The sequence below is a fragment of the Schistocerca piceifrons genome, chromosome 7 (assembly GCF_021461385.2).
Source record: "Schistocerca piceifrons isolate TAMUIC-IGC-003096 chromosome 7, iqSchPice1.1, whole genome shotgun sequence".
Classification (NCBI taxonomy): Eukaryota; Metazoa; Arthropoda; class Insecta; order Orthoptera; family Acrididae; genus Schistocerca; species Schistocerca piceifrons.
The window spans coordinates 521,621,080-521,647,314 of NC_060144.1; the positions used below are offsets into that span (position 1 = coordinate 521,621,080).

Below are 26,235 nucleotides of genomic sequence, written 5' to 3' on the forward strand. Positions count from 1 at the left end.
ACATTTCGTTCGGCGTATCTACCAGGGTCCGAGGGATAATCAGGTTGCCACTGGTGCCTTCATCTTGGCCTTCGAGGGTGATACGTTACCCGACAAGGTCAAGGTGATGGTCTACAGTTGTGATATAAAACCCTATATCCCTCCCCCAATGCAGTGCTTTAAATGTTGGAAGTTCGGTCATATGTCTTCCTGCTATACTTCCAGTGTCACAGGTCGAGATTGCGGACACCCATCATATCCCAATACTCCATGTGCCCCGCCTCCCATCTGTGTCAACTGTGGAGAGCACCATTCGCCTTGCTCGCCAGACTGCAGGATTCTACAGAAAGAAAGGAAAATCATGGAGTACAAGATTCTTGACCGACTGACTTACACGGAGGCTAAGAGGAAATTTGAACGTCTACATCCTGTACATATGAAATTATCTTATCCCGCTGTTACAACAGTTCTAGCCCCATCAGCTCTGCCAGCCCCCAGTCACCTCTCAGAGCCAGAAGACTACATCTGCCTCCTTGATGGTGGGGCTCCCTGTTGTTCTTGCACTACCTACTTCAGGCGTAACTCCCCCCAACCATCGGGAACGTCCATCCCCATTGTTCAGCCTGAGAAGTGTACAACTTCTTCAGCTGCTCTCGCTAGGAAGGGGGCCCCTTTGGTCTCTCCCTTCTCAGGTTTTGCTAGTGGAAGAGATGACACCTGACAGTGGTTGAAGAGCCCAAAAGCAGCGGGTCACAGGGCTTCATGCTCATCCTCAGTCCCGGAGACTGAATCAGTGAAGTCCTCCCAGCCAAGGAAACCCAAGGAACAGCGAGAGAAATCCAAAAAGGAGGTCACCAATACCAAGGGAATTGTGGTGGCACTCACACCACCGCTACCTCCAAGCTCTGCATCTGTGGATGAGGTGGAGATTCTGGCGTCTGCTGAGGACATAGATCTCGCCGGACCCTCAGACAAAATGGATATAGACTGCTCAGGCAAAAAGTCGGTGGCAGCAGGTGACCCTGATGCATAAACTGCCTCATTGAATGTTCCATGCCTTCCCAGTCTAACGATGATGTCATCCTCCAGTGGAATTGCGTGGTTTTTTCCACTGCCTGGGTGAGCTACGGCAGCTGTTAAGCTTTACACCTGCTATCTGCATTGCCCTCCAGGAAACCTGGTTTCCAGCATTGTGGACCCCTGCCCTCTGCAGCTATAAGGGATATTGCAGGAACCACAGTGACTATAATTGAGTGTCAGGTGTAGCTTGTGTATACGTCCTAAACTCAGACTGTGGTGAACATGTGCCCTTTCAAACCCCTCTTGAAGTTGTGGCTGTTAGAATAAGGACGATGCAGGAAATAACTGTCTGCAATGTATATCTTCCTCCAGATGTTGTATACCCGAATGTATTAGCTGCACTGATTGATCAACCCCCCATACCTTTCCTACTCTTTGGAGATTATAATGCCCGTAACCCCTTGTGGGGCGGCACTGTGTATACTGGTCGAGGCAGAGATGTCAAAACTTTACTGTCTCAGTTCGACATCTGCCTCTTAAATACTGGGGCCACCACACATTTCAGTGTGGCTCAGGGTAGTTACTCGGCCATTGATTTATCAGTTTGCAGCCCAGGACTTCTCCCATCTATACACTGGAGAGCACATGACAACCTGTGTGGTAGTGACCACTTCCCCATTTTCCTGTCACTGCCCCAGCATCAGCTGCATGGACGCCTGCCCAGATGGGCTTTAAACAAGGCAGACTGGGAAACTATCATCTCTGCTGTCACTGTTGTACACAGGAACATCGATGTGATGGTTGAGCAGGTGACTACAACAATCGTTTCTGTGGCAGAAAACACGATCCCTCGCTCTTTAGGGTGCCCCCGGCAAAAGACAGTCCCTTGGTGGTCACCAGAAGTCGCTGAAGCAATTAAGGAGCTTCAGCGAGCTCTACAGCAGCATATGCGGCACCCTTCTCTGGAGTAGCTCATAGCCTTTAAACAGCTCCATGCTCACGTTCGCCAACGTATCAGACGATGGAAGCAGGAGTGTTAGGAGAGATACGTCTCGACCATTGGATGCCATGGCAAAAATCAAACGTGTTTTTGGCTACCAGACCCCAACAGGTGTTCCCAGTGTTAACGTAAATGGCATGTTATTGACTGATGCAAGCACGGTTGCCGAGCGTTTTGCTGAGCACTATGCTCGAGCCTTTGGATTGGAGAACTACCCCCAGCCTTTCACACTCTCAAACGGCAGCTGAAAGGGAAAGTCCTCTCATTTACTACATGCCACAGTGCATCCTATAACACCCCGTTTACGGAGAGGGAGCTCCTCAGTGCCCTAGCACATTGCCCCAATACAGCTCCTGGACCAGATCGGATCCACAGTCAGAAGATTTAAAATCTCTCATCTGACTACAAGTGACATCTCCTCGTCATCTTCAACCGGATCTGGTGCGATGGCGTTTTTCCATCACAATGGTGGGAGAGCACCATCATTCTAGTGCTCAAACCCGGTAAAAACCCACTTATGTGGATAGCAATCGGCCCATCAGCCTCACCAGTGTTCTTTGTAAGCTGCTGGAATGTATGGCGTGTCGGCGGTTGAGTTGGGTCCTAAAGTCACGTGGCCTACTGGCTCCATGTCAGGGCGGCTTCCGCCAGGGTCGTTCTACCACTGATAATCTTGTGTCCCTGGAGTCTGCCATCCGAACAGCCTTTTCCAGATGCCAACACTCGGTTGCCATCTTTTTTGATTTATGAAAAGTGTATGACACGACCTGGCAACATCATATCCTTGCCACATTATATGAGTGGTGTCTCCAAGGCTCACTCCCGATTTTTATCCAGAATTTCCTGTCGCTTTGTACTTTCTGTGTCCAAGTTTGTGCCTCCCATAGTTCCCCCCCATATCCAGGAGAATGGGGTCCTGCAGGGCTCTTTATTAAGTGTGTCTATTTTTATTGGCCATTAATGGTCTAGCAGTAGCTGTAGGGCCGTCCATCTCACCATCTCTCTAGGCAGACGACTTTTGCATTTCATACTGCTCCACCAGTACTGGTGTTGCTGAGCAGAGTCTACAGGGAGCCATCCACAAGGCACAGTCATGGGCTCTAGCCCGTGGTTTCCAGTTTTTGGCAGCAAAGTCGTGTGTTATGCACTTCTGTCAGTGTCGAACCATTTGTCCGGGACCAGAACTTTACATTAATGACGATCCACTCACTGTAGTGAAGACATATCGATTCTTAGGACTGATTTTCGATGCCTGATTCACTTGGCTCCCTCACCTTTGTCAGCTTAAGCTGAAGTGCTGGCAGCACTTCAATACCCTCCGCTGCCTGAGCAACACCAACTGGGATGCAGATTGCTCTAAGCTGCTGCAGCTCTACAGAGCCCTTGTTCAATCTCGCCTTGACTATGGGAGTGTGGTTTATGGTTCGGCGGCACCCTCAGTGTTGCATTTACTCGAGCCAGTGCACTACTGTGGCATTCGCCTAGCGACAGGATCTTTTAGGACGAGTCCGGTGTCCAGCGTCCTTGTGGAAGTGGGAGTGCCTGCGTTGCAGGTTAGGTGTGCACACCTGCTGGCCAGTTACGTAGTGCACATTCGAAGTTCTCCTGTGCATCCAAATCACTGTCTCCTTTTCCCACCCACGGTGGCTCATCTCCCGCATCAGCGGCCCAGTTCAGGGCTTCCAATTGCATTTCATGTCTGATCCCTTCTTTCCGAACTGGAGTCCTTGCCTTTACCACCAATACTTGAGGTCCATTCACGTACATCTCCATGGTGTACACCTAGGCTGCAGCTTCGCCTGGACCTTTCACATGGCACTAAGGACTCAATAAACCTGCGGCTCTCCGCAGCCACTTCCTCTCGATTCTTGACAAGTGCTAAGGCCACGAAGTGGCTTACACCAACGGTTCGATAACTGATGCTCACATCAGCTTTGCGTATGTCCATGGAGGACGTATTGAACAGCATTTCTTCCCCGATGGCTGCAGTGTTTTCACTGCCGAGCTGGTGACTATATCATGCTCTTGAGCACATATGTTCATGCCCCGATGAATTGTTTGTTGTGTGTACTGACTCTGTGAGCAGCCTACAAGCTATCGACCAGTGCTACCCTCACCATCCTTTGGTGGCGTCCACCCAGAAGTCCATCTATGCCCTGGATCAGTCTGGTCGTTCAGTGGTGTTTGTGTGGACCGCAGGACACGTCGGCATCCGCTTCTGCAGATGGGCATCTCTGAACCTGACCTGCATACTGACTTATGCCTCAGGGTTTTTCTGCTTTTCGAGACAGAATGGCGTAGCAGTGTGCACAACAAACTTTATGTCATTAAGGAGACTACGAATGTGTGGAAGTCTTCCATGCGACCCTCTCACAGGGTATCAGTTGTTCTCTGCCAGCTCCGCATTGGCCACACTTGTGCCATGAAGACCCACCTCAGTGTCGGTGTGGTGCCTGGTTGACAGTGACCCATATTCTGGTGTACTGTCCCACTTTGACTGCCCAACGACAAAATCTTCGGTTACTGGACTTGTTGATGCTCATTTTATGTGATAACACCTCATTGGCTGATTTAGTTTTATGTTTTATTCATGAGGGTGGGTTTTATCATTTGATCTAAGTTTTAGCGCATATCCGTTGTCCCGCTGTGTCCTCCACCCTAGTTCTTTTAGGTTACCGTATTTACTCGAATCTAAGCCGCACCTGAAAAATGAGATTCGAAATCGAGGAAAAAAGAAATTTCCCGAATCCAAGCCGCACCTGAAATTAGAGGCTTGAAATTAATGGGGGATAAAAGTTTTAGACTGCACCTCCAAATTGAAACAAAGTTGGTCCATTGTAACACGAGACACAATTTAGGTTGAATGGATGAAGATACAGCTACAGTAGTTTGGTTTGAGTCGTAAGCTTAACAATTAAGCTTTACCAAGTAGCCATTGCTATGTGTCATGCGCTCCGTCCGTATTTATATGGGTACCCTTCCTTTTTCACGTGCTTTGTCTGGTTTGAATAGATTGCTTATTTTGCTAGATCTGATAAGTGCCGTTCTCTTTGTTATAGGTATTTACGTCACTCTAAGCTGAAAATGTAGTATTGTACTGTGTCATGCATTGTTTGTCGCATTCTGATAACGAGTATTTACAACCTGTCGCTGCTCACAGCATGACTTGCTTTTGTGCGCACTACCGCGGCTTACAATAAAAAAAAAAAGGGGAGGAATTGTCTCATAAGCGAAACAATGGCAAGAGACTGCTATTTGTTGTTACTTACACTGCTGCTTTCTTTGATAATGATCAACAAGAAGCAAATAATAGACTGTATATGATAGATGATGTTCTGAAGGAGAGTTCAGCGAAAATTTTTCTCTGTTTGAAAATCTTTGCAGGCCCCTCTTTAGTACATTACATTCTGCACAGAAATTAGTCATCTTAGATTTAAAAATCTAGTCAGTTGCCATGTTTCATTTCTGACTGTATCGCTATTCAGCATAAGAATAATACAAATATAAACATGACATGATATGTATATTCTTCTGTGTTTGCTCTTGTCTCACTCTAGTTTCATAGTTTATTAGGCAGACAGGATTTAAATGAGATAGCAGCAAACACGAAAGAATACATGGCATAATGTTTACATTCTTCTACATTTTTTTTAAATTTATTTACTGATGCAGAGGTTTTGGCGCCAGTATTTATCCCGCTACGTTTCAGGAAATGTCATACTGCCCATATTCTGACGAAGAGTAGTATTTATCTTTGTGCCTGCAAAGCATGCCTGTGTAGTGCTACATATATTCGACGGCAGAAGTTAGTTGTGGCAGCATCTACCAACATTTTTCAGAACTTCCACTTACTTTGCACTTGATCATAAGCCGCAGGCGGTTTTTGGATTTAAAAAACCAGAAAAAAAAGTGTGGCTTAGATTTGTGTAAATACGGTGGAGGTTTTAATGTCTTGCAGAGTGGCTGACTTTTCCTTTCTAATCTCGTGGTTGGCCAGCCACTGTAATCTGCTTTCTTGTTTTATTCTCTTCTGTTTCTAGCGTCTCTCTGTTTTCTAGTCCTCTTTTGTTCCTTTTAGTGTTCCTTGCCTTTCCTTCATTCTTGTTGTTTTTCCTTTCTTTCCATTTTGTGTTATATGTCTCGTCTGTTTTATTGTAACACTTGTGGCATTGTTTTATCAGGAACAAGGGACCAATGACCTCGTAGTTTGGTTCCCTCCCCCCTTCTTTTAAACCAACCAGCCAACCAAAAAGAAATGTCACTAAATTTGGTACATCACAATAGACAGATGATTAGGAGTACAGAACTGTACCAAAATCTGTGACTCTGAGAACCTGATATAGTGTGAAGGCTTCACATGGTGGAAACAGAGCATTTAAACGTTGTGTCATGGGATAGAAGAGAACCTCAGTCTGTTCCTGTGGTACTGCCCTCCGCATGATTTATATGTAAGTCCACGGAGTAACATTGTCATTGTAACAGCCACACAGACAGCATTCAGATGGAGCAAGTGGGGACGTAGAAAATAAAATACCACACTGTTACATGAAAATATCCTGAATATGATACTGTGCCAGGCTGTCTTACAAGGGGAGGGCGCGGGACGCAGGTCACTGATTTGGCTCTAATTGTGTTAGTAGAAGCTGGTAGATGCTTGAAGTTCATAGAATATCTCATCTGGGTGGGCCATAGGAAAATAAAAATCACTCTCTAAAAGATTTTTGAGTACAGTGTGAGGGATTCTTGAGCAACAATGCTAAAGTAATACAGTGACTGTCAGTTTGCCAGCTTGGGTGTGATTCCTCCTGTTACCATCATTTTTCCTTCTTTTTTTAATTCCTTGGAGCGGTAATGCCCATTGTCATAATGTTCTCATTGTTACTTGTTTGTAACGGCCTTGTGCATCCTGAAATTGTTCCCATGTTTTTGAATTCATGAATGCAGTTTCGTCATTTCTAGTGCCAAGTTGTTCTACTTCTTTCCTCCAAATTTGAAGATAAATCCCCCCCTCCCAACCCCAAGCTACCCCCCCCCCCCCCCTCCCCTGAGATAGGAATTGTTGTTTTAATAATGCAAACTTCTGATGTGGATGACCATCACGAAAATTGATGACTTTCTTCTTATCAGACAAGAACACCAAAGAATAAGATTAATAACTGTTACAATCATAATCATTGTTGTTCATGTCTGTACTTGAAGAAGAAATCTGTTGCAAATAAAATCGGACTGTATGTAGTAAAAGTGTATGTGAAGAAGAGAGAGAGAAAGAGGGAGAATCCACATACCTCTTCATAAATATTTTGTCAAGTTTGGTGTATAGTATCAAATCTTCATCATTTACTATGAAATTATCATTCAGAATTTCAATAAGATGCTCTAGAGCTGCTGACCCATAGCTTTTGCTAGAGGACCCAGAGGCGCAGGGGAGTTGGTGATCATACCTTTTCTTTATGAATTGAAGAAGTGCAATGAAGACCACTGGTGAAATTTTTTTTTTCAAGAAAATCTTTATCAAAAGTTATAGTTTTGATATTTTCACCAATCATGTCATGGTAGAAAATTCTTGATGGGTTTCCATTTTCAATAAAATAATAGGTTTGCACAGAAAATCACCACAGATATGAGACATTGTTCACAACTGTAGAGACTGTTATGAACTGTTGGAAAACAGGTACAGTAACCTCCAATTATAGGGAATTTGCTCCGAATGCATGCACCAAGGAGAACAAAGAAAAAGAAGATAGTGCGGGTATGGCAACAGAATGTTGCTACTGAAGGGGAGTTGAAATCACAAACTGTCTGAAATATATTATTTAAAACAATTCCTGTTTAAATGAATTAATTAACTAAATTTAAATAATCATGGGGCGATCAAAAAGTTTCTGTTCAAGGGCCTTGCTGTAGCACAACTCCAATGTGGGTATGTAAGCACCAACATGGTAAGGGATTAGGGCAGCATTCTTGTCTTTCTGACATGCTTGTAGTAGATGTGAACTATGGTGATATAATTGCCAAATGCATCCGAACTGGACCAACGTGCAGTTATTCTTTTCTTGGGTAGCAAATGACAAATACTGATGGGCTTCCATCAGAGAATTAAGAATGTGTGACAGCATGTCTGTTGAAAACCTCCTCAGTGGAATGATTTGCCAAACAGTGGTGCTGCTTCATGATAAGACACATATTGCAAATGTCACAATGCAGAAGTTACACACACTCAAATGGGAGACACTTCTACACTCGCTGTATAATCCTGATCTCTCCCCAAGCGATTATCGTATCTTCAATCCCTTAAAAAAGTTCTTGAAGGGTTGACGATTCTTGTTGGACGAGGATGTGCAGCAGGCAGTTACGGTCTTCTTGATGCAGCAAGAGGCAGTTACAGACTTCTTTATGCAGCGGGGTATGGTGTTTTACCAAACAGGTATCTTCAACATGGTGTGTCAGTCAGATGATTGCTTCATTGCTCACAGTGATTTTGCCTGATTGGCATACCAATTCTGAGCTGTAAGCCCGTCGAACAGAAACTTTTTTACAGAATAAATTAATGTTGCTTGTATATATTGAATTGATAAATATGTTTAAATTTCATAAATAATAGTGTAACATTGCAAGGAATAAAATAAAATCGAAAAGAAAAAAAATTACAGGAGCAGTGCACTACCCCTTTTACTTTAGCCTTGTAGTTCAAAAATCCATGACACTGTACTCGAAAACTTTTAGAGTGTGTTTCTCTTTTCCTATGGCCCACTCAGGCAAGATATTCTAGGGAGTTGAAAGGAGTGTCTACCTGCTTCTACTCACACAGTTTGAGCCAAATCTCTGCACCCTTTGTTGTGCGCTCCCCATACTAATAACGTGGCTACATGGTTTACTTTCCATTATTTTCTAATGCAGTTGATAACCACAATAAACAGCCATAGATCACTGAGCATTTTAGCTTTTGTTCACCACATCTTCCTTGCTTGACTTCCTTGATCTTGGGTGACAGGCTGTGCCGAACTGTCTGCTACTACGGTACAATGGAGATGGGAAATTTTGGGATCTCTCTATCAAAAGTGAGTACAAAATTTAATGGTAAACAAACCAATGTTTTCTGTTATTTATTTATTTATTTATTTTCGATTATTCCCATTTAAGAGAGCGTTTGAACTTGAATTCCTTTATGATGATTGTTTATGTTTTTTCTGAGCCCAAATTTTCTTCATGTGTTCACTGTGTTGTTTCTTTCGCTCCGCTGTCCATTTGCATCCTGGTCTGTTCTGTGTTGTGGTGTCAAATTTATGTTTTTTGATGATGATCCTGAATTCAGTTCTATTTTCTGCATCGTTTACTGTTATGTGTGCTTGTCTGAGGTCAACTTCAACTTCTTTTATCCATTTTGTTTTTCCCCTGTCTGAGTTGATGACTTTAAGAATTCACTTTGAAATTCTGTTTTCATTCATCCTGTGGATATGTCCGTAGAACTGCATTTTTCTTTTCCTTATTGTATCCGTAATCTTGTCTGTGTATTTGTATAATTCTGATGTTGGTCTCTTCATCCAGATTCCTTGCTCTTGTATCGTGCCAAAAATTTTCCTGAGAATTTTCCTTTCTTGTTTCTCTATTTCTTTGATTTTAGTTTGCCCACCTATTTGTGTTGTTTCAGATGCATACAGTGCCTCCGGAAGTATGACAGTGTTGTAGTGCCTCAATTTTGCGTTAATGGATATGGACTTTTTGTTATAATAGTTCCACGTGAGTTTATATGCTTTCTGTAGTTTTTTTATTCTTTCCTCATTGGCCTTTAGGTTGATCCCTGATGGCTGGATGATTTCTCCCAGGTACTTAAAATGTCGTACTTGTATGATTTTCCCATGGGTTGTCACAATAGGCAATTTGTCTTGTGGCACTCTTTCTATGTACTGGGTTTTCTCATATGAGATTTGCAGGCCAGTTCTTTGTGCAATTTCGTGTAACTTCTCTATGGCGTTAGTGGCTTCTTTTCTATTATTTGTGAGGATTGCAAGGTCATCCGCAAAAGCTAAACACTTCAAATTGAATCTATTATCTTTTCTAATGCCAATTTGGATTCCTTTGACTTCTTTTTCCCATGTCCTGATAATTTTTTCAAGAATGATATTAAAGAGTAATCGTGAAAGTCCGTCACCCTGTCGCACTCCAGTTTGGATTTCAAATGGTTCCGAGATATCCCCCATAAATTTAACCTTGGAGACTGTCAGTTAATGTTTCCCGAATGATTGCTCTTGTCTTTCTGTCAATGCTGAATTCTTCCAGTGTCTTGCAGAGCGCTACTCTGTTTATAGAGTCATAGGCCTTTTTAAAATCTACAAAAGTAACCACTGTGTTTCAGGTGTTTCTCATCTGGAGAATCATTTTCAGGTTCCAGATCTGCTCTATGCATGATCATCCCTTGCGAAAACCAGCCTGGTATTCTCGTATTTGTGGGTCAGCTTGTTCTTCTAAGCTATTCATGAGAACTTTTGACAGGATTTTATATGTGACCGGTACGAGTGAGATACCCCTGTAATTATTTGGTTCAGTTTTGTCCCCTTTTTTGTGGAGTGGATGGATGAGTGCGCATTTCCATTCAGAAGGGATCTGTTCTGTTTCCTAAATGTTTAATATGATTTTGTGAATTTTTCCTGTTAATCTTTCATCATTTAGTTTCCATAGTTCTGCAATAATTCCATCTTTTCCTGGGGCTCTATTGTTTTTCAGTGTCTTGATAATTTCTACTATTTCGTTGATGGTTGGCGGTTTAGCGTCAGGATTTGATGTAGACGTCTCGTAGTGAATATCCTCTGTAGGAGAAGTTTGTTGAAATAGTCTGCGAGGATTTGGCAGTTATTCTTCGTGTTAGTTTCTAGTGAACCATCTGGTTTCTTGAAGCAAAGATTGGGTGGCTGGTATCCTGCAATATGTTCTTTAAACGTCTTATAAAAATTCCTGGTGTTGTTCTTCTTAAAGTCTTGTTCTATCTCATCTAGTCGCTGTTTGTCATAATTTCTTTTTTCCCTCCGAATAGTTTTCAGTGTTTGTTTTCGGATTACTAGAAATTGTTGCCATTTTTCTGATGTTTTGTGACTATTGAAGTTTTTCCAGGCATTGGTCCTTTCTTCTATTGCTTGGTCACATACTATATTCCACCACCTGTGTTTTCTCCTTCTCGGGGGTTGACCCAATATCATCGTGGATTTGATGACGTCCACAAGTTCTGTCCAGTTTGTGGTGTTTGTCTGACTAATTTCCTGTAAGATGTTTTCCTTGTTGAGTTTTATGTATTCGGGGTCTGGTCTCAGCACTTTGTTTAGTTTTGGCTTTTTTCTATTGGGTTGTAATCTGGTCTTTATCTGTAGAAGATGGTTGTTATTATTATTATTATTATTATTATTATTATTATTTCTCTCCCCTCTCAGACGCCACGTCTGGTCAAAAATGGAAAGTGACGCGGATCTTGATCAAGCGTGACTTCCTTTTAACTGTACGGTATATGTTACATTGCATTTAGGAACTTTCGGGTAATTCAACATGTATCAATAATTACAGATTTCTGTAGTATGTATACGTTTGGATGTAGCTGTACTGCGTTGATGTAGTGGTGGATATTGTGTGGTATGACTCCTGTAGTTGATAGTATAATTGGTATAATGTCAACTTTATCCTGATGCCACATGTCCTTGACTTCCTCAGCCAGTTGGATGTATTTTTCAATTTTTTTCTCCTGTTTTCTTTGGTATATTTGTTGTATTGGGTATGGATATTTCGATTAGTTGTGTTAATTTCTTCTTTTTATTGGTTAGTATGATGTCAGGTTTGTTATGTGGTGTTGTTTTATCTGTTGTAATGGTTCTGTTGTAATGGTTCTGTATGTGGGAACATGTTGTTTTATTAGTTTATGTTGTATGGCAAGTTTTTGATGTATTATTTTTGCTACATTGTCATGTCTTCTGGTGTATTCTGTATTTGCTAGTATTGCACATCTGCTTGTGATGTGATCTACTGTTTCTATTTGTTGTTTGCAAAGTCTGCATTTATCTGTTGTGGTATTGGGGTCTTTAATAATATGCTTGCTGTAATATCTGGTGTTTACTGTTTGATCCTGTATTGCAATCATGAATCCTTCCGTCTCACTGTATATATTGCCTTTTCTTAGCCATGTGTTGGATGCGTCTTGATCCATGTGTGGCTGTGTTAGATGATATGGGTGCTTGCCATGTACTATTTTCTTTTTCCAATTTACTTTCTTTGTATCCGTTGATGTTATGTGATCTAAAGGGTTGTAGAAGTGGTTATGAAATTGCAGTGGTGTAGCCGATGTATTTATATGAGTGATTGCTTTGTGTATTTTGCTAGTTTCTGCTCGTTCTATAAAGAATTATCTTAAATTGTCTACCTGTCCATAATGTAGGTTTTTTTATGTCGATAAATCCCCTTCCTCCTCCTTCCTTTCTGCTTAATGTGAATCTTTCTGTTGCTGAATGTATGTGATATATTATATATTTGTGCATTGTGATCGTGTAAGTGTATTGAGTGCTTCTAGTCCTGTGTTACTCCATTTCACTATTCCAAATGAGTAGGTCAATATTGGTATAGCATAAGTATTTATAGCTTTTGTCTTGTTTCTTGCTGTCAATTCTGTTTTCAGTATTTTTGTTAGTCTTCGTCTATATTTTTCTTTTAGTTCTTTAATATTTGTATTATCTATTCCTATTTTTTGTCTGTGTCCTAGATATTTATAGGCATCTGTTTTTTGCATCGCTTCTATGCAGTTGCTGTGGTTATCCAATATGTAATCTTTTTGTTTAGTGTGTTTTCCCTTGACTATGCTATTTTTCTTACATTTGTCTGTTCCAAAAGCCATATTTATATAGAATGAGATTTACACCCTGCAGCGGAGTGTGCGCTGATACGAAACTTCCTGCCAGATTAAAACTGTGTGCCGGACCGAGACTCGAACTCGGGACCTTTGCCTTTCACGGGCAAGTGCTCTACCAACTGAGCTACCCAAGTACGACTCACGCCCCGTCCTCACAGCTTCATTTCTGCCAGTATCTCGTCTCCTACCTTCCAAACATTACAGAAGCTCTCCTGCGAACCTTGCAGAACTAGCACTCCTGAAAGAAAGGATATTGCGGAGACATGGCTTAGCCACAGCCTGGGGGATGTTTCCAGAATGAGATTTTCACTCTGCAGCGGAGTTCGAGTTTTGGTCCGGCACACAGTTTTAATCTGCCAGGAAGTTTCATATCAGCACACACTCCGCTGCAGAGTGAAAATCTCTGCAAGGTTCGCAGGAGAGCTTCTGTAAAGTTTGGAAGGTAGGAGATGAGATACTGGCAGAAGTGAAGCTGTGAGGACGGGGCGTGAGTCGTGCTTGGGTAGCTCAGTTGGTAGAGCACTTGCCCGCGAAAGGCAAAGGTCCCGAGTTCGAGTCTCGGTCCGGCACACAGTTTTAATCTGCCAGGAAGTGCCATATTTATATCATTGCTGAATACTTCTGTTATCTTTAGTAATTGGTTGAGTTGTTAATTGTTGCTGCCAGTAGTTTTAGGTCATCCATGTATAGCAAATGTGTGATTTTGTGTTGGTATTATTATTACTATTATTATTACTATTATTACTACTAGTGAACCAGGCAATGCTTCGTAATTGCTAAGTATGTGTGGGAATTGGATATACATCCTAATTGCCTTGTCCTCCCTCTCTCTGTCCATCTCCTCATCCTCCCTCTCTTTCTTCATCTCCTCTTTCTTCCCACTCTCTGAGTACATATCTGCTCCTCCTCTCCCTTTCCATCTCTTCCTCCCAACATGCTCTCTCTCTCTCTCTCTCTCTCTCTCTCTCTCTCCCTCTCTCTCTCTCTCTCTCTCTCTCTCTCTCTCTCTCTCTCTCTCTCCCCCCCCCTCTCCCTCTCCCTCTCCCTCTCCCTCTCCCTCTCCCTCTCCCCCCCCCTCTCTCTCTCTCTCTCTCTCTCTCTCTCTCTCTCCCTCCCCCTCCCCCTCCCCCTCTCTCTCCCTCCCCCTCTCTCTCCCTCCCCCTCTCTCTCCCCCTCCCTCTCTCTCCCCCTCCCCCTCTCTCCCTCCCTCTCTCTCCCCCTCCCCCTCTCTCCCTCCCTCTCTCTCCCCCTCCCCCTCTCTCCCTCCCCCCTCTCTCCCTCCCCCCTCTCTCCCTCCCCCCTATCTCCCTCCCCCTCTCTCCCTCCCCCCTCTCCCTCCCCCTCCCCCTCTCTCCCTCCCCCCTCTCCCTCCCCCTCTCTCCCTCCCCCCTCTCCCCCTCCCCCCTCTCTCCCTCCCTCCCCCTCCCCCTGCCCTATCACTCCCCCATCACTCCCCCTCCCCCTTCCATCCCTCTCCCCACTCTTCCCCCTGTCTTTTTCCATCTCCTGCCCCCCCCCCCCCCCCCTGCCATTTTGTTCATGTCCTCCTGCCACATCTCTGTCCATTTCCTCCCTCCTCTCTTTCGATCCCCTTTCCCCCCTCTCTCTCTCTCTCTCTCTCTCTCTCTCTCTCTCTCTCTCTCTCTCTCTGACCTTGAGCCTTGTTTATTGTTATTGCAAACAAAACCTTGACTGGGAATTGCATTTGTTTAAAATGATGGGATAAACCGGTGGTGATCATTGGTGTACAGGGTATGAGAAGCATCTCTGCAGCTTTTGGATCTGTGAGGGTAGTGGCGTCAATGATAGTATTTCACATAGTTCTAATCTGTGAAGGGGTAGGATTACGAAGTTAGCCATAACTACAACTTACCTGTTTTCTGTTAAAGCTGACTGCAAGGAAGAAACCTGAACAACATATTGTTGTGTATACAATTTTTGTGTAAAATTCTATGTAAAGAGAGAGAATATATATGAAAGAAACAATTTGTGTAATTGTTTAAATGCTCAGTTATTGCACTTAAAACTAACTGCGAGAAAGAAAATGAAACAACACATTTTCTTAGCACAGCATGCCACTTTTTTACGCAGTCGATTTTTTTTGTTGTGATCTTCAGTCCAGAGACTGGTTTGCTGCAGCTCTCTGTGCTATTCTATCTTCTGCAAGCCTCTTCATCTCCAAATAACTACTGCATCTTACATCTTTCTGAATCTAATTACTGTAATCATATCCTGGTCTCCCTCTACAGCTTTTACCCACCCAATTCCCCTTCCCCCCCCCCCCCCCCCCCTGCCCCCCTCCCTTTCCTCCAATTAGAACTACTGATCCCTTGATGTCTCCGAATGTTTCTATTAACCATTCCTGAAATAGTGCATGCTCACTTGAAAGTCTCACCCATTATCAGTATTTTCTCATCCGTAAGAGTGTGCTGCAAAAGAGCAATACTCTGAACTTCTGATAGAGCCCGCCATGGGCAAGTGCCTGTTCAAACCCTGCCATACTATGGTAACGCTCAGTTATCATGTTATTACTGCCTGCATACAGTTGCTTTATTTTATTTTGTTCAGTGTATGTTACGATGATTGTCATATATGCCACAGTCTGATAAAAGTTGTACTAACATTCTTGGTTGTGTTGCGTGTCCAAGTTACAACACAAGTGAAGAGGAGTGTGGCATTGTTCTCCGCATGGTTTCCAGTCTCTGGTTGGTCCTCCATTGTGTGTACAGTGTCTGATGGTGGTACTGATGAGTTTTCACTCTGGTTGATTGGCAAGGGGTTCTTAATGCAGTGTTGCAGCATCTTAGCAGCAGCAGGCATTTGCCACAGGGCAACACAGTCACACCCACATATTGCAAATGCTTGCCTCTGTATTGGCCAGTTTGGGTCTGTCTCAGTCTACATCACTTGCCACATCACCCCTTGCACCTCCTGTTTTGCCTGTCACTGTCCTGGTCATTTATCCCCCACTGTTTCTGTTTTATGAGTCTTTCAAAGAATGGGAACTAAACAAAAAAACAGTTGTGGCAGCACTTTCCTGCATTTGGAATGACTGATGTTACCTTATGCCATGCTTTCTTTTTGTCTTGGTTATTGCCTCACTTGTATCAACTCCTTTGCCAACTGATCCCCAACAGGATCTGTCTTTACTCTCTTTTGATAACATGTGCCAACCTTCTTTCAAAATACTGCTGTAAACGGACACACATGGTTGCTGCTAGGGTTGAGTTGTATCGGCATTGCAGGAAACAGGAATATTCCTATAAGCCTTGGGCACCTGAGCTTCACAGATTAAGCTGCCATTGCCACTTTGTCACTGATGTATTTAAGGAGACATATGCTGACCAGATGGTTTGTGACGCAATCATTTGGTTGGTCCCCGATCGTGAGGTTCATGAGTGTGCTCTTCAGTGTGCAAAACACCTCCCTCTCCAATGTTCTGACTATTGCACAATTGTTTGAGCCTTCAAGGACTGTTGGTACTCAGACTGAATCATGGTGTGAGGTTGCAGAAGTTTGAACTGCTTCCCTCTGCCGTTTGTCGGACGGTTCACAGGGGTATGATATGGTGGCAGCAGTTCAAGTAATGAACACTATTTCCAGTGAAGTTAATCTCATCTTTGATCAAGTGCCTTATACACAACTCGACCCTTTAGCTCTGAATTTTCTGCCTCGTTTTCTGCGGGTTTGAATTGTGCCAATAATTTCAAAGCCCACGTCACCCTGAAATGTTTTGCCAGACCCCATTTCCTTATGGCTCGCTTGGTGCCAATGCCACTCCATGACCAAGTGAAGGCAGAGCTTGACCGCCTCACAGCCTCCAGAGTCATCCAACCAATCACATCCAATGAATGGGCTACCCCCACAGTCATTGTCAAGAAGCTGTTGGGATGTTACACCTTTTTCAGTGATTTCAAAGTTCATGTCAATGCTGAGTCTATCATTGACACACATCCCTTGCCACACCCTGATTAACTTTTTGCTAAGCTCACTGGTGGTCAGTATTTTTCCAAGATCGACCTCTGATGCATATTTTCAGCTTCCCGTTGATGCTGACTCTTGATGGCTCTTGGTCGTTAACACGCCTTTTGGCTCGTATCAGTTGTTGCAGTTACCATTTGGAGTGGCCAGTGCCCCAGAGATTTTTCAGTGGTTTCTCAAACAACTCACGAGGCCTGTGTCAGGCTGTGCCGACTATCTTGATGATATTGTGGTCTCCGGCTCCACCACTGCTGAACATCTCAACACCTTACGTACCTCTTTTCAGTGTTACAGGCCACCAGGTTAAAATGAAATTTGGTTAAGTGCTGCTTCTTTCAGCTTTCTATTGTTTATGGTGGGTTCGAGGTCTCTTAGTGCTAGTATCAAACACCTTCATCAGAATATCTCTGCCACTGTTGGCTCTTACGCATCCTCGTCGGTCAAGGAACTCTAGGTTTTTTAGGTAAGATTGCTTATTATTATCAGTTTTTGTTAAGGGCAGCATCGGTTCCACAACTGTTACATGTCTTGCTGTATAAGGGGACGTCTTTCCACTGGTTGCAGGTTGTGAAATGGCCCTTTCCAAACTAAAGTCTTTGTTACAATCTGTATCTTGTCTTGTAACATACCAATCGGGCCAAAGTTAGTGTTAGCAACAGATGCTTCCCAGCATGGGCTGGGGGTGGTGTTAGCTCATAAATATTCTGATGGCTCTGAGCAGCCTACTGCATATGCGTCAAAGACACTTAATTTGACTCAGACTAGATATTCACGAAGAGAGAAAGAAGCCCTCACCATTGTCTATGCCATGAAGAATTTCGTATTTTCCTCTATGATATAAAATTCTATCTCATCACGAATGAGAAGCCAGTAGTTTCACTGTTTAACCCCTCATTGTCATTGTCAAACAAAGCAGCGCATCACCTTCAATGTTGGGCGCTGCTCCTCTCTCAGTACAACTACAAGATTCAATTCCGCCCCACGGCTAAACATGCAAATGCAGATGCACTCTCCTGTCTTCCAGCTGGTCCAGACCCAGGTTTTGGGAGGAAATGATACAATGTGGCTTGCCTGAGGCACCTCCATTGTGGGCATCCGACCCCCTCCATAACTACTACGTGTTTCAGCATTGTTGTTTGTCATTGATGGTGTTCTACTCTTCGATACAGACTGTTCAGCTCCTCGTGTATTAGTTCCCTTAGCTCTCCATTCAGAGCACCTGCAATTGCTGTGCGCTGATCATTGGGAGGGAGGGTGGGGGGGGGGGGGGGGGTTGTCAGCACCAAGGCGCTACCCCACTGTCATGCATTTTGGCATGATTTGGATGATGACATCAATTGTTCGGTTACAGCATGTTCGTGACGCACATTGTAGCAAGCTTCCCCGCAGGCAATGTTGTCTTCGTGGCCACAACCTTCACGGGCATGGAACCGTCTCCACATCGATTTCGATGGCCCTTTTCATAATGCATACTGCCTGATAGTCGTTGATGCATTCTCTTGGTTCCCATAAGATATTCATTGGCCATCAACTTCTGTATCTGCCACCCGGGCAGCGTTGTTGAAAATTTTTCCATCAAAGGACTTTCGGCTATATTGGTCTCTGATAACAGCCCTCAGTTTGTGTCGCAGGAGTTTGCCTCCATCTGCAATGCCTGAACTCCTGCAGGATTCACCACATTTTTTCCCCTTCACTTCCACCCACAGTCCAACAGTGAGGCTGAAAGGTTGGTTAGAACATTTAAAATGTAAATGAAAATGTATGTGCTCTGACCCTGTCTAATGTTGCCTTGGATCAGTGTCTGTCTCCCTGTCGGTTCACACAGTTCGGCGACAACAGCCCTGCTGAACTGCTCCAGGGGTGTCAATCCTGGATGCTCTTACATCCCCTGTGGCACAGTCAGGGACATCATCCGTGCAGCCATTGTCCCTTTCTGGTCCAGTGTGGCTATATGTGCATGCAGGTTTGACCGTCACCCAAAATGGATTCCTGCCATCATCTCTCAATGCCGTGGCCACTGCCTCTATGACGTCTATATGGGGGAGGGCCTCCGTGCATGTCATTATGACCATTTGCACCTGCACATGGATGACTGGATAACCCTGGCCGGGATGCCAACATCGCCATTCCAGTCTGCATTTCTCAACAGATCACCTGATGTGGCTGGGACCCTTACGAGAGTCCCCCATCACTGGCGGACATGCCTGATTCAGCTTCTCCAATAGCCCTGTCAGTACCAACTCAGCTACCGCCCACATCGGAGCCGTCCCAACCGCCAGCTGCCGGGGCACCACCACCACCAGGCTCTGGACCTGATGTGGACATGGAGTTCGTACCAATGTCACCAATCCTATCATATGAGTTGACACGAGAAGGCGGACTGCAACACTGCCCATGCTCCAAGTACTTCCAACCATAGGCCCCAGTATCAGCACATCTTAATCAGAGCCTTGCGGAAGAAGACGTCGTGGACATCTCGCGAATCTGAGCTGTTCCCCAAGGGAAGAGAAATGAAGTAATGTGGGCACACTTGAAAGCCGCATGCATTAACAGTGTGTTGTCATCCACAAGAGTGCACCTTGAAAGAGCAATACTGTGTGAACTTCCGTTGGAGCCCTCCACTGGTGAGTGCATGTTTAAAACCTGCCGCACTACAGTCACACTCAGTTATCAAGTTTTTACTGCTTGCATACACTTGCCTTATGTTATTGTGTTCAGTGTGTGCTGTGGTGACCAGCATGCATGCCAGAGTCTAATAAAAGTTGTACTAACATTCTTGATTGTGTTGTGTGTCCAAGTTACAACAAATTCCTTCTTCTAGTCAGGTTGTGCCACAAATTTCTTTCTCCCCAATCCTGTTCAGTACTTCCTCATTAGTTATGTGATCTACCCATCTAAACTTCAGCATTTTTCTGTGGCACCACATTTTAAAAGTTTCTGTTCACTTCTTGTCTAAACTGTTTATTGTCCATGTTTCACTTCGATACATGTCTACACTCCATACAAATACTTACAGAAAAGATTTTCCTAACACTTAAATCTGTATTTGATGTTAACAAATTTCTCTTCTTCAGAAAAGCTTTTCTTGCCATTGGCAGTGTACATTTCATATCCTCTTTACTTGGGCCATCAGCAGCTGTTTTACTGCCCAACTAGCAAAACTCATCTACTGCTTTAAGTGTCTCATTTCCGTATCTAATTCCCTCAGCATCCTCTGATTTGTGTATAATGTCTGTCTGTGTAAATGTTTATTAGGCAATGGATACTCTGGATAGGAATATCAACAATGTAGGAAAAGATAGATTGCTGCTTATTGTAGCACATTATAGTTGCATTCCACCCTGAACTGCTGGAGTTGGCAGTTATGTGTGCATGAGGTGTGCTTGCTTGTGTGTATGAATGGTGTGTGTTTTAATTTTGCTGATGAAGGATGTGGCCAAAAGCTCTGTGTGGGTGTCTTTTATTTGTGCCTATCTGCAAACTTAACATGTCTTCTTTACGGTAAATCATAAACTGTCTTTTCATACTTTGTAAATGTGTATTATAGTGAATTTTCTCATCATGAGAGTACTGAAAGGTGATCTATGTACATTGTTAAAAACCATTCAAAGGCCAAGACCACAAAAATATTTTTTATTCAAGACAACCAGTTTCAACAGTCTTAATTGTTATCTTCAAGGCATAAACTTTTTTGGTTAAAGATGTTCTTTCACTCTGAACTTCATGCACAAGGTGTCAACTGGATAAAATTCAGCACATTATAAATATTTGTCATCACAAAAATACTTAAAAACACAGAGCACCTTGTCTGGAAGGCTGTGTCCATATACATATTGCACACAGATGCTTGTTACATGACACATATCAGTACACAATAGCATACCTGTGTATAAGAGCATCATGTAAAACACTGATGTAAATTAGTCAAGAACTTATCAAGATGTCTGCCAACAAAATACCCCTTTATATATTTATACAGTATATATTTAAGAAGTATGTAGTCTACGTCCATGTGATTTTTATTAGAATAATGTGAAGTAAATCAGGTGAAAAGGTTTCGAGATTTTTGCGTACAACTTCCCCCTTTATGTACTATATATGTTTAAAAAAAGTATGGTCTTTGTCCATCTAAATGTTTATTAGAGTGTGTCGTGTAAATGTATGAAGTAAATCGGTCTAGAACTTGTCGAAGTAATTCGGTCTAGAACTCGTCAAAATTATTGGAAAAAATTATAAACAACAACTTGTCTTTACATGGTTTGTGTGTGTGTGTGTGTGTGTGTGTGTGTGTGTGTGTGTGTGTGTGTGTGTGTGTTTTCTGAGTTTAGTAGAGTATCATGTAAAGATTTTAAGTAAATCAGTCAAGACCTTTTTGAGATGTTTGCAAATACCATCGTGTGAATGTTTGTTAGAGCATTGTGTAAAAATTTGAAGCAAATTGGTCTAAGACTTTTCAAGATGTACATTAACAATATTAAATAACAACTTGTCTTTTTATAGTCGTATAGGCTATTATTATTGTTGTTGTTCTTAATATTATTCACTCCATTATTTCTGGGTGTGTAATTTTCACAAACATCAGTGTACATTGACAAGGAACAATAGCTGAAGGCAAAGACATGCATTGTAAGAAGTTCCTGTGATTTTGTCTGCAGAAAATGGTGAACATAAACCTGCTGGGCACCCTTCAGATGACACATGCAGTGCTGCCTCAGATGAAGAACAACAGGGAGGGCAGCCATATTGTGCTTGTAGGATCCCAAGCTAGCCTCTTAGGCCTCTATGGTTTCAGTGCTTACTGCAGCACCAAGTTCGCCATCAGGGGATTGGCCGAGGCCCTTGAGATGGAGGTTAGTACTGTAATCATTGTTTTCTTTGCATGCTGCTGATATAACAGTAACTTAATCGTTTCATATTTCAGATAAAGGTTTAAATCGTGGATCAGTAATGTGTGTTCCAAAGTGAAGTAACAACCAGTACTTACCAAACGTTGGCTTATGGATGTAAAGATTTGAAAATTGTCAGATTTGCTAACTTTATGAAGATTTCTCAGTTATTTTATCTCACTGTTTCTCCTGCAACTTGCCTGCCTAATTTTTGTGAACACCTATTCAAGCACAGCAAGTAGGCCTACGTTCTATGCATTCTACACCCATATGAGGAACATAAAATAAGACTACAGCCATGGATTACAACATTATTTCATTCTGTCACTTCATGTTTGTAAATTCGGAGAAAAAATTTTCCTGCTCGTGTAATTTTTTTTTTACTTATGTTGTTCTGTTTTGTTGATAAAGTCTTCCATAAGTGGTGGGGGTGGAAGGGGGACGGTTTGCTCAATTTAATCTGCAGTAGTTATTCTGTTTCAAGCCATCAGTTCTGCAATTGTTTTTTTCAAACCACTTTTCTCTCCTATATATACTGTGGTTACTGCATTTTCTTTCTTATTTCCTATTTATTCCATCCCCCCCCCCCCCCCCCACTCCAAATCATAAACTCTCTGTCCTAGGTCTAAATCTGCATATATCCTCCTCCAAGCCATAATACAGTGCACAGTAGAGGTACTTCGGGCCATTGCCAGTCATTCCCTTTCGTGTTCCAGTCTCAGATGGACTAAGGAAGAAGTGGTTGCTTGGGCCATAATTTCCCTTATTTTGTCCTTACCTGACCTGAATGTTGGAGACAGTACAATCTTTCTGCAAACTGTTGCAAATTCTAGGTGCCCAAATTCCATCAGTCTACATTTACATCTATATCTACATACATAGTCCACAAGCCACCGTACAGTGTGTGGCGGATGGTACCCTGTACCTCTACTAGCCATTCTCTTTCCTGTTCCACTCGCAAATAAATCTAGGGTAAAATGACTGTCTAAAAGCCTTTGTATGAGCCCTAGTTTCCCATACCTTATCTTCATGGCCCTTACGCAAATTATACGTAGGTAGCAGTAGAATCATTCTGTAGTCAGCTTTAAATTCCAGTTCTCAAAATTTTCTCAGTAACGTTCATCAAAAAGAATATCATCTTTCTTCCATGGATTCCCATTTAAGTTCCCAAAGTTTATAATAGTGTTTTGCAAAAGATAGTAGTTCCATTCCCTCCAAGCATTCCTGACTATGCTAACCAAGCATTGCTACGACACCCTTATATCGATCAAACCAGTCCATAGGAAATCTACAAACACCACTCTGAATTGCATTGATGTATTCTTTTAGTTTCACCTGGTAAGAATCCCAAACAGTCATGCAGTGGTTGCCCATGCATTCTGTACACGATTTCCTTTAGAGTTGCAATAAACTATCCCATAAATTTGCTAATAAACTGTAGTCATCCATTTGCCTCTCCTACAACTGATCTTATGTGGTTGTCCCATTTAATCTCATTTAGCAATCTTACACCTTGGTATTTAATTGAAGTGGCAGAGTCAAATGGTGTATCATTAATACTGTTCAAATAATTCAGTTTCCCTCACTCATTCATATTACACTACCTGACCAAAACAGTGACTCACTCAGACGGAGAGGAGGAAACCAAATGAAACTACATATTGATGTTATCTCACTGAATACAAAACTGAGTCAAATTTGTAAAGAACGTGGTGGTAGGAGGCCACTTACCAGTGTGATGTTGCACCCTCTCTGGCCTGGATTCATGCGCTGATTTGGGTAGGAAGAGTGTTGTAAAGCCATTATATCCTCTCATGAAGCAAACTGGCCCCTCAGTGGCTGTAACTGCTTCTTGATGTGCTGGCACTGGGATGAAGTTGTCATCTGAACTGGTTCCACACGTTCTATTGGGAACAGATTTAGGGATCTTGCTGTCCACATGAGTAACTCAACATCACGCATACGGTTGATAGACACACATGCTGTGTGTGAGCGAACATTGTACTGTTGAAAAATGTCAGCACGATACTGCCACATGAAAGTTAACGCATAGGTACACAGGATGCCCTTGATGTACCTTGTGGCATCAGAAGTGTCTTAGGTGCTACGAGCCGTGACCTGAAGTCATACCTGACAGCTCCCTACATGATGATGGCCAGAGAATCATTGCTGTGCCTCTCCAAAACATTGCAAGAATGGGATCTCTCCAACATTGAAGACGGTCATCCGGAGTTGTTCAGAACTGTGAGTTATTGCCGAACACTGTGCGTTGCCATTCATGTACAGCCCATTCTTCCCGGTCCTGGCACAACTCCAAATGCAGCCATTTGTGTTGTGATGTTAACGACAGACTGCAGGTGGAACGATAATTCCCTAGTCCGGCAGCTGCTAGTCTCCAACCAAACGTGCGGGATGACACAGAATGCTGCAAGGAGTCCATTACATGCTCTTGGATGGCAGTTGCAGATGTGAAGGTGTTACAATGTGTTTGGTGCCCATACAGCAGTTCCAACTTTAGTGGCCGAATGTTGGCCAACCGAACCTCGCCCAATGGGTATCCCTGCCCTTGCGTTCCCACGCAGTGCAGCATCAGGTCACTGTCACATCAAAATGCTGCAGAAATTTGGATGTTGTATGATTTAAGTGTCAGGAAGTCTTTTCAGAAAGTATTTGATGGGGTGTAGCCATGTATGGAAGTGAAACATGGATGATAAACAGTGTAGACAAGAAGAGAATAGGAGCTTTTGAAATGTGGTGCTACAGAAGAAGAATGCTGAAGACTAGATGGGTAGATCATGTAACTAATGGAGAGGTACTGAATAGAATTGAGGAGAAGAGAAATTTGTGATAAAACCTGACTAGAAAAGGGATTGGTTGATAGGACATGTTCTGAGGCATCAAGGGATCATCAATTCAGTATTGGAAGGAAGTGTGGAGGGTAAAAATTGTAAAGGGAGACCAAGAGATAAATTCACTAAGCAGATTCTGAAAGATGTAGGTTGCAGTAGCTATTCGGAGATGAAGAGGCTTGCACAGAGCTGCATAAAACCAGTCTCTGGACTAAAGACAACAACAACAACAGCAACAACAACAACATGATTTCACCAGTCAAACAAATGGGGACCCACAATGAAACCTTTTTTAACCTTGTGCCAAGTGCTAATAAAACTGTCTCACATTAGTGTGTGGCACCTCCACTCCTTCATAGGGATTACTCAGCACCTGACACTGTTGACGTCTCTTGTTTACCCAAACAAACCTTGCAACAACACTAAACATGAACAGTACTAATGCACTAAAGGTGGCTGTTACACCTGTCACAGAGAAGTGCAACAGTAATCATTAACGTACTCATCGATAGTGGGTACGACAAATCAAACACTGGAAAAAGTCCTGCTCACTACCCTTCTCACCCCTCCCACAGTGGTATTCCACCGTCCACCGAACCTACACAATATCACAATATACTCGTCCATCCTTACACAACCGTCGCAGGTTCGAGGCCTGCCTCGGGCATGGATGTGTGCGATGTCCTTAGGTTAGTTAGGTTTAACTAGTTCTACGTTCAAGGGGGCTGATGACCTCAGATGTTTAGTCCCATAGTGCTCAGAGCCATTTGAACCATTTGAACCTTACACAACCCCTGCTCCCAATCCCGTACCTCATGGCTCATACCCCTGTAATAGACCTAGATGCAAGACCTGTCCCATACTTCCTCCCACCACCACCTACTCAGTCCAGTCACTAACATCACCTATCCCATCAAAGGCAAGGCTACCTGTGGAACCAGTCATGTGGTCTACAAGCTAAGCTGCAACCACTGTGCTGCATTCTATGTGGGCATGACAACCAACAAGCTGAAACTTCCTGGCAGATTAAAACTGTGTGCCCGACCGAGACTCGAACTCGGGACCTTTGCCTTTTGCGGGCAAGTGCTCTACCATCTGAGCTACCGAAGCACGATTCATGCCCGGTAGTCACAGCTTTACTTCTGCCAGTATCTCGTCTCCTACCTTCCAAACTTTACAGCAGCTCTCCTTCGAACTTTCCAGAACTAGCACTCCTGAAAGAAAGGATACTGCAGAGACATGGCTTAGCCACAGCCTGGGGATGTTTCAAGAAGTAAAGCTGTGAGTACCGGGCGTGAGTTGTGCTTCGGTAGCTCAGATGGTAGAGCACTTGCCCGTGAAAGGCAAAGGTCCCGAGTTCGAGTCTCGGTCGGGCACACAGTTTTAATCTGCCAGGAAGTTTCATATCAGCGCACACTCCGCTGCAGAGTGAAAATCTCATTCTGGAACAAACAAGCTGTCGACTTTGTCTTCTGGGTGCATCAGTTTCTTTGCCAGGCAGTGTAATTTACATCTAGCCAGATTGGAGGCAAGCTGCCATTCATTTCCCGAAGTAGAAATTCAGTATGTCATCCTGAATCCAACAACTGTCACTCAGTGATGAGTTTTAGCAGTACCCAACAGTGTTGTCAGCAAACTGTC

At 43.3% G+C, this 26,235-nt stretch overlaps 1 protein-coding gene across 1 annotated transcript in view; it reads left to right on the forward strand.

The window, feature by feature from the left end:
* LOC124805202 (3-ketodihydrosphingosine reductase) overlaps positions 1 to 26,235 on the forward strand; it is a 70,259-nt gene that overhangs the window by 17,065 nt on the left and 26,959 nt on the right. Inside the window, exon 5 of the mRNA XM_047265698.1 lies at positions 21,515 to 21,709. Within this exon, the coding sequence (XP_047121654.1) occupies positions 21,515 to 21,709 (195 nt within the window). The remainder of the gene's footprint in view (positions 1 to 21,514; positions 21,710 to 26,235) is intronic.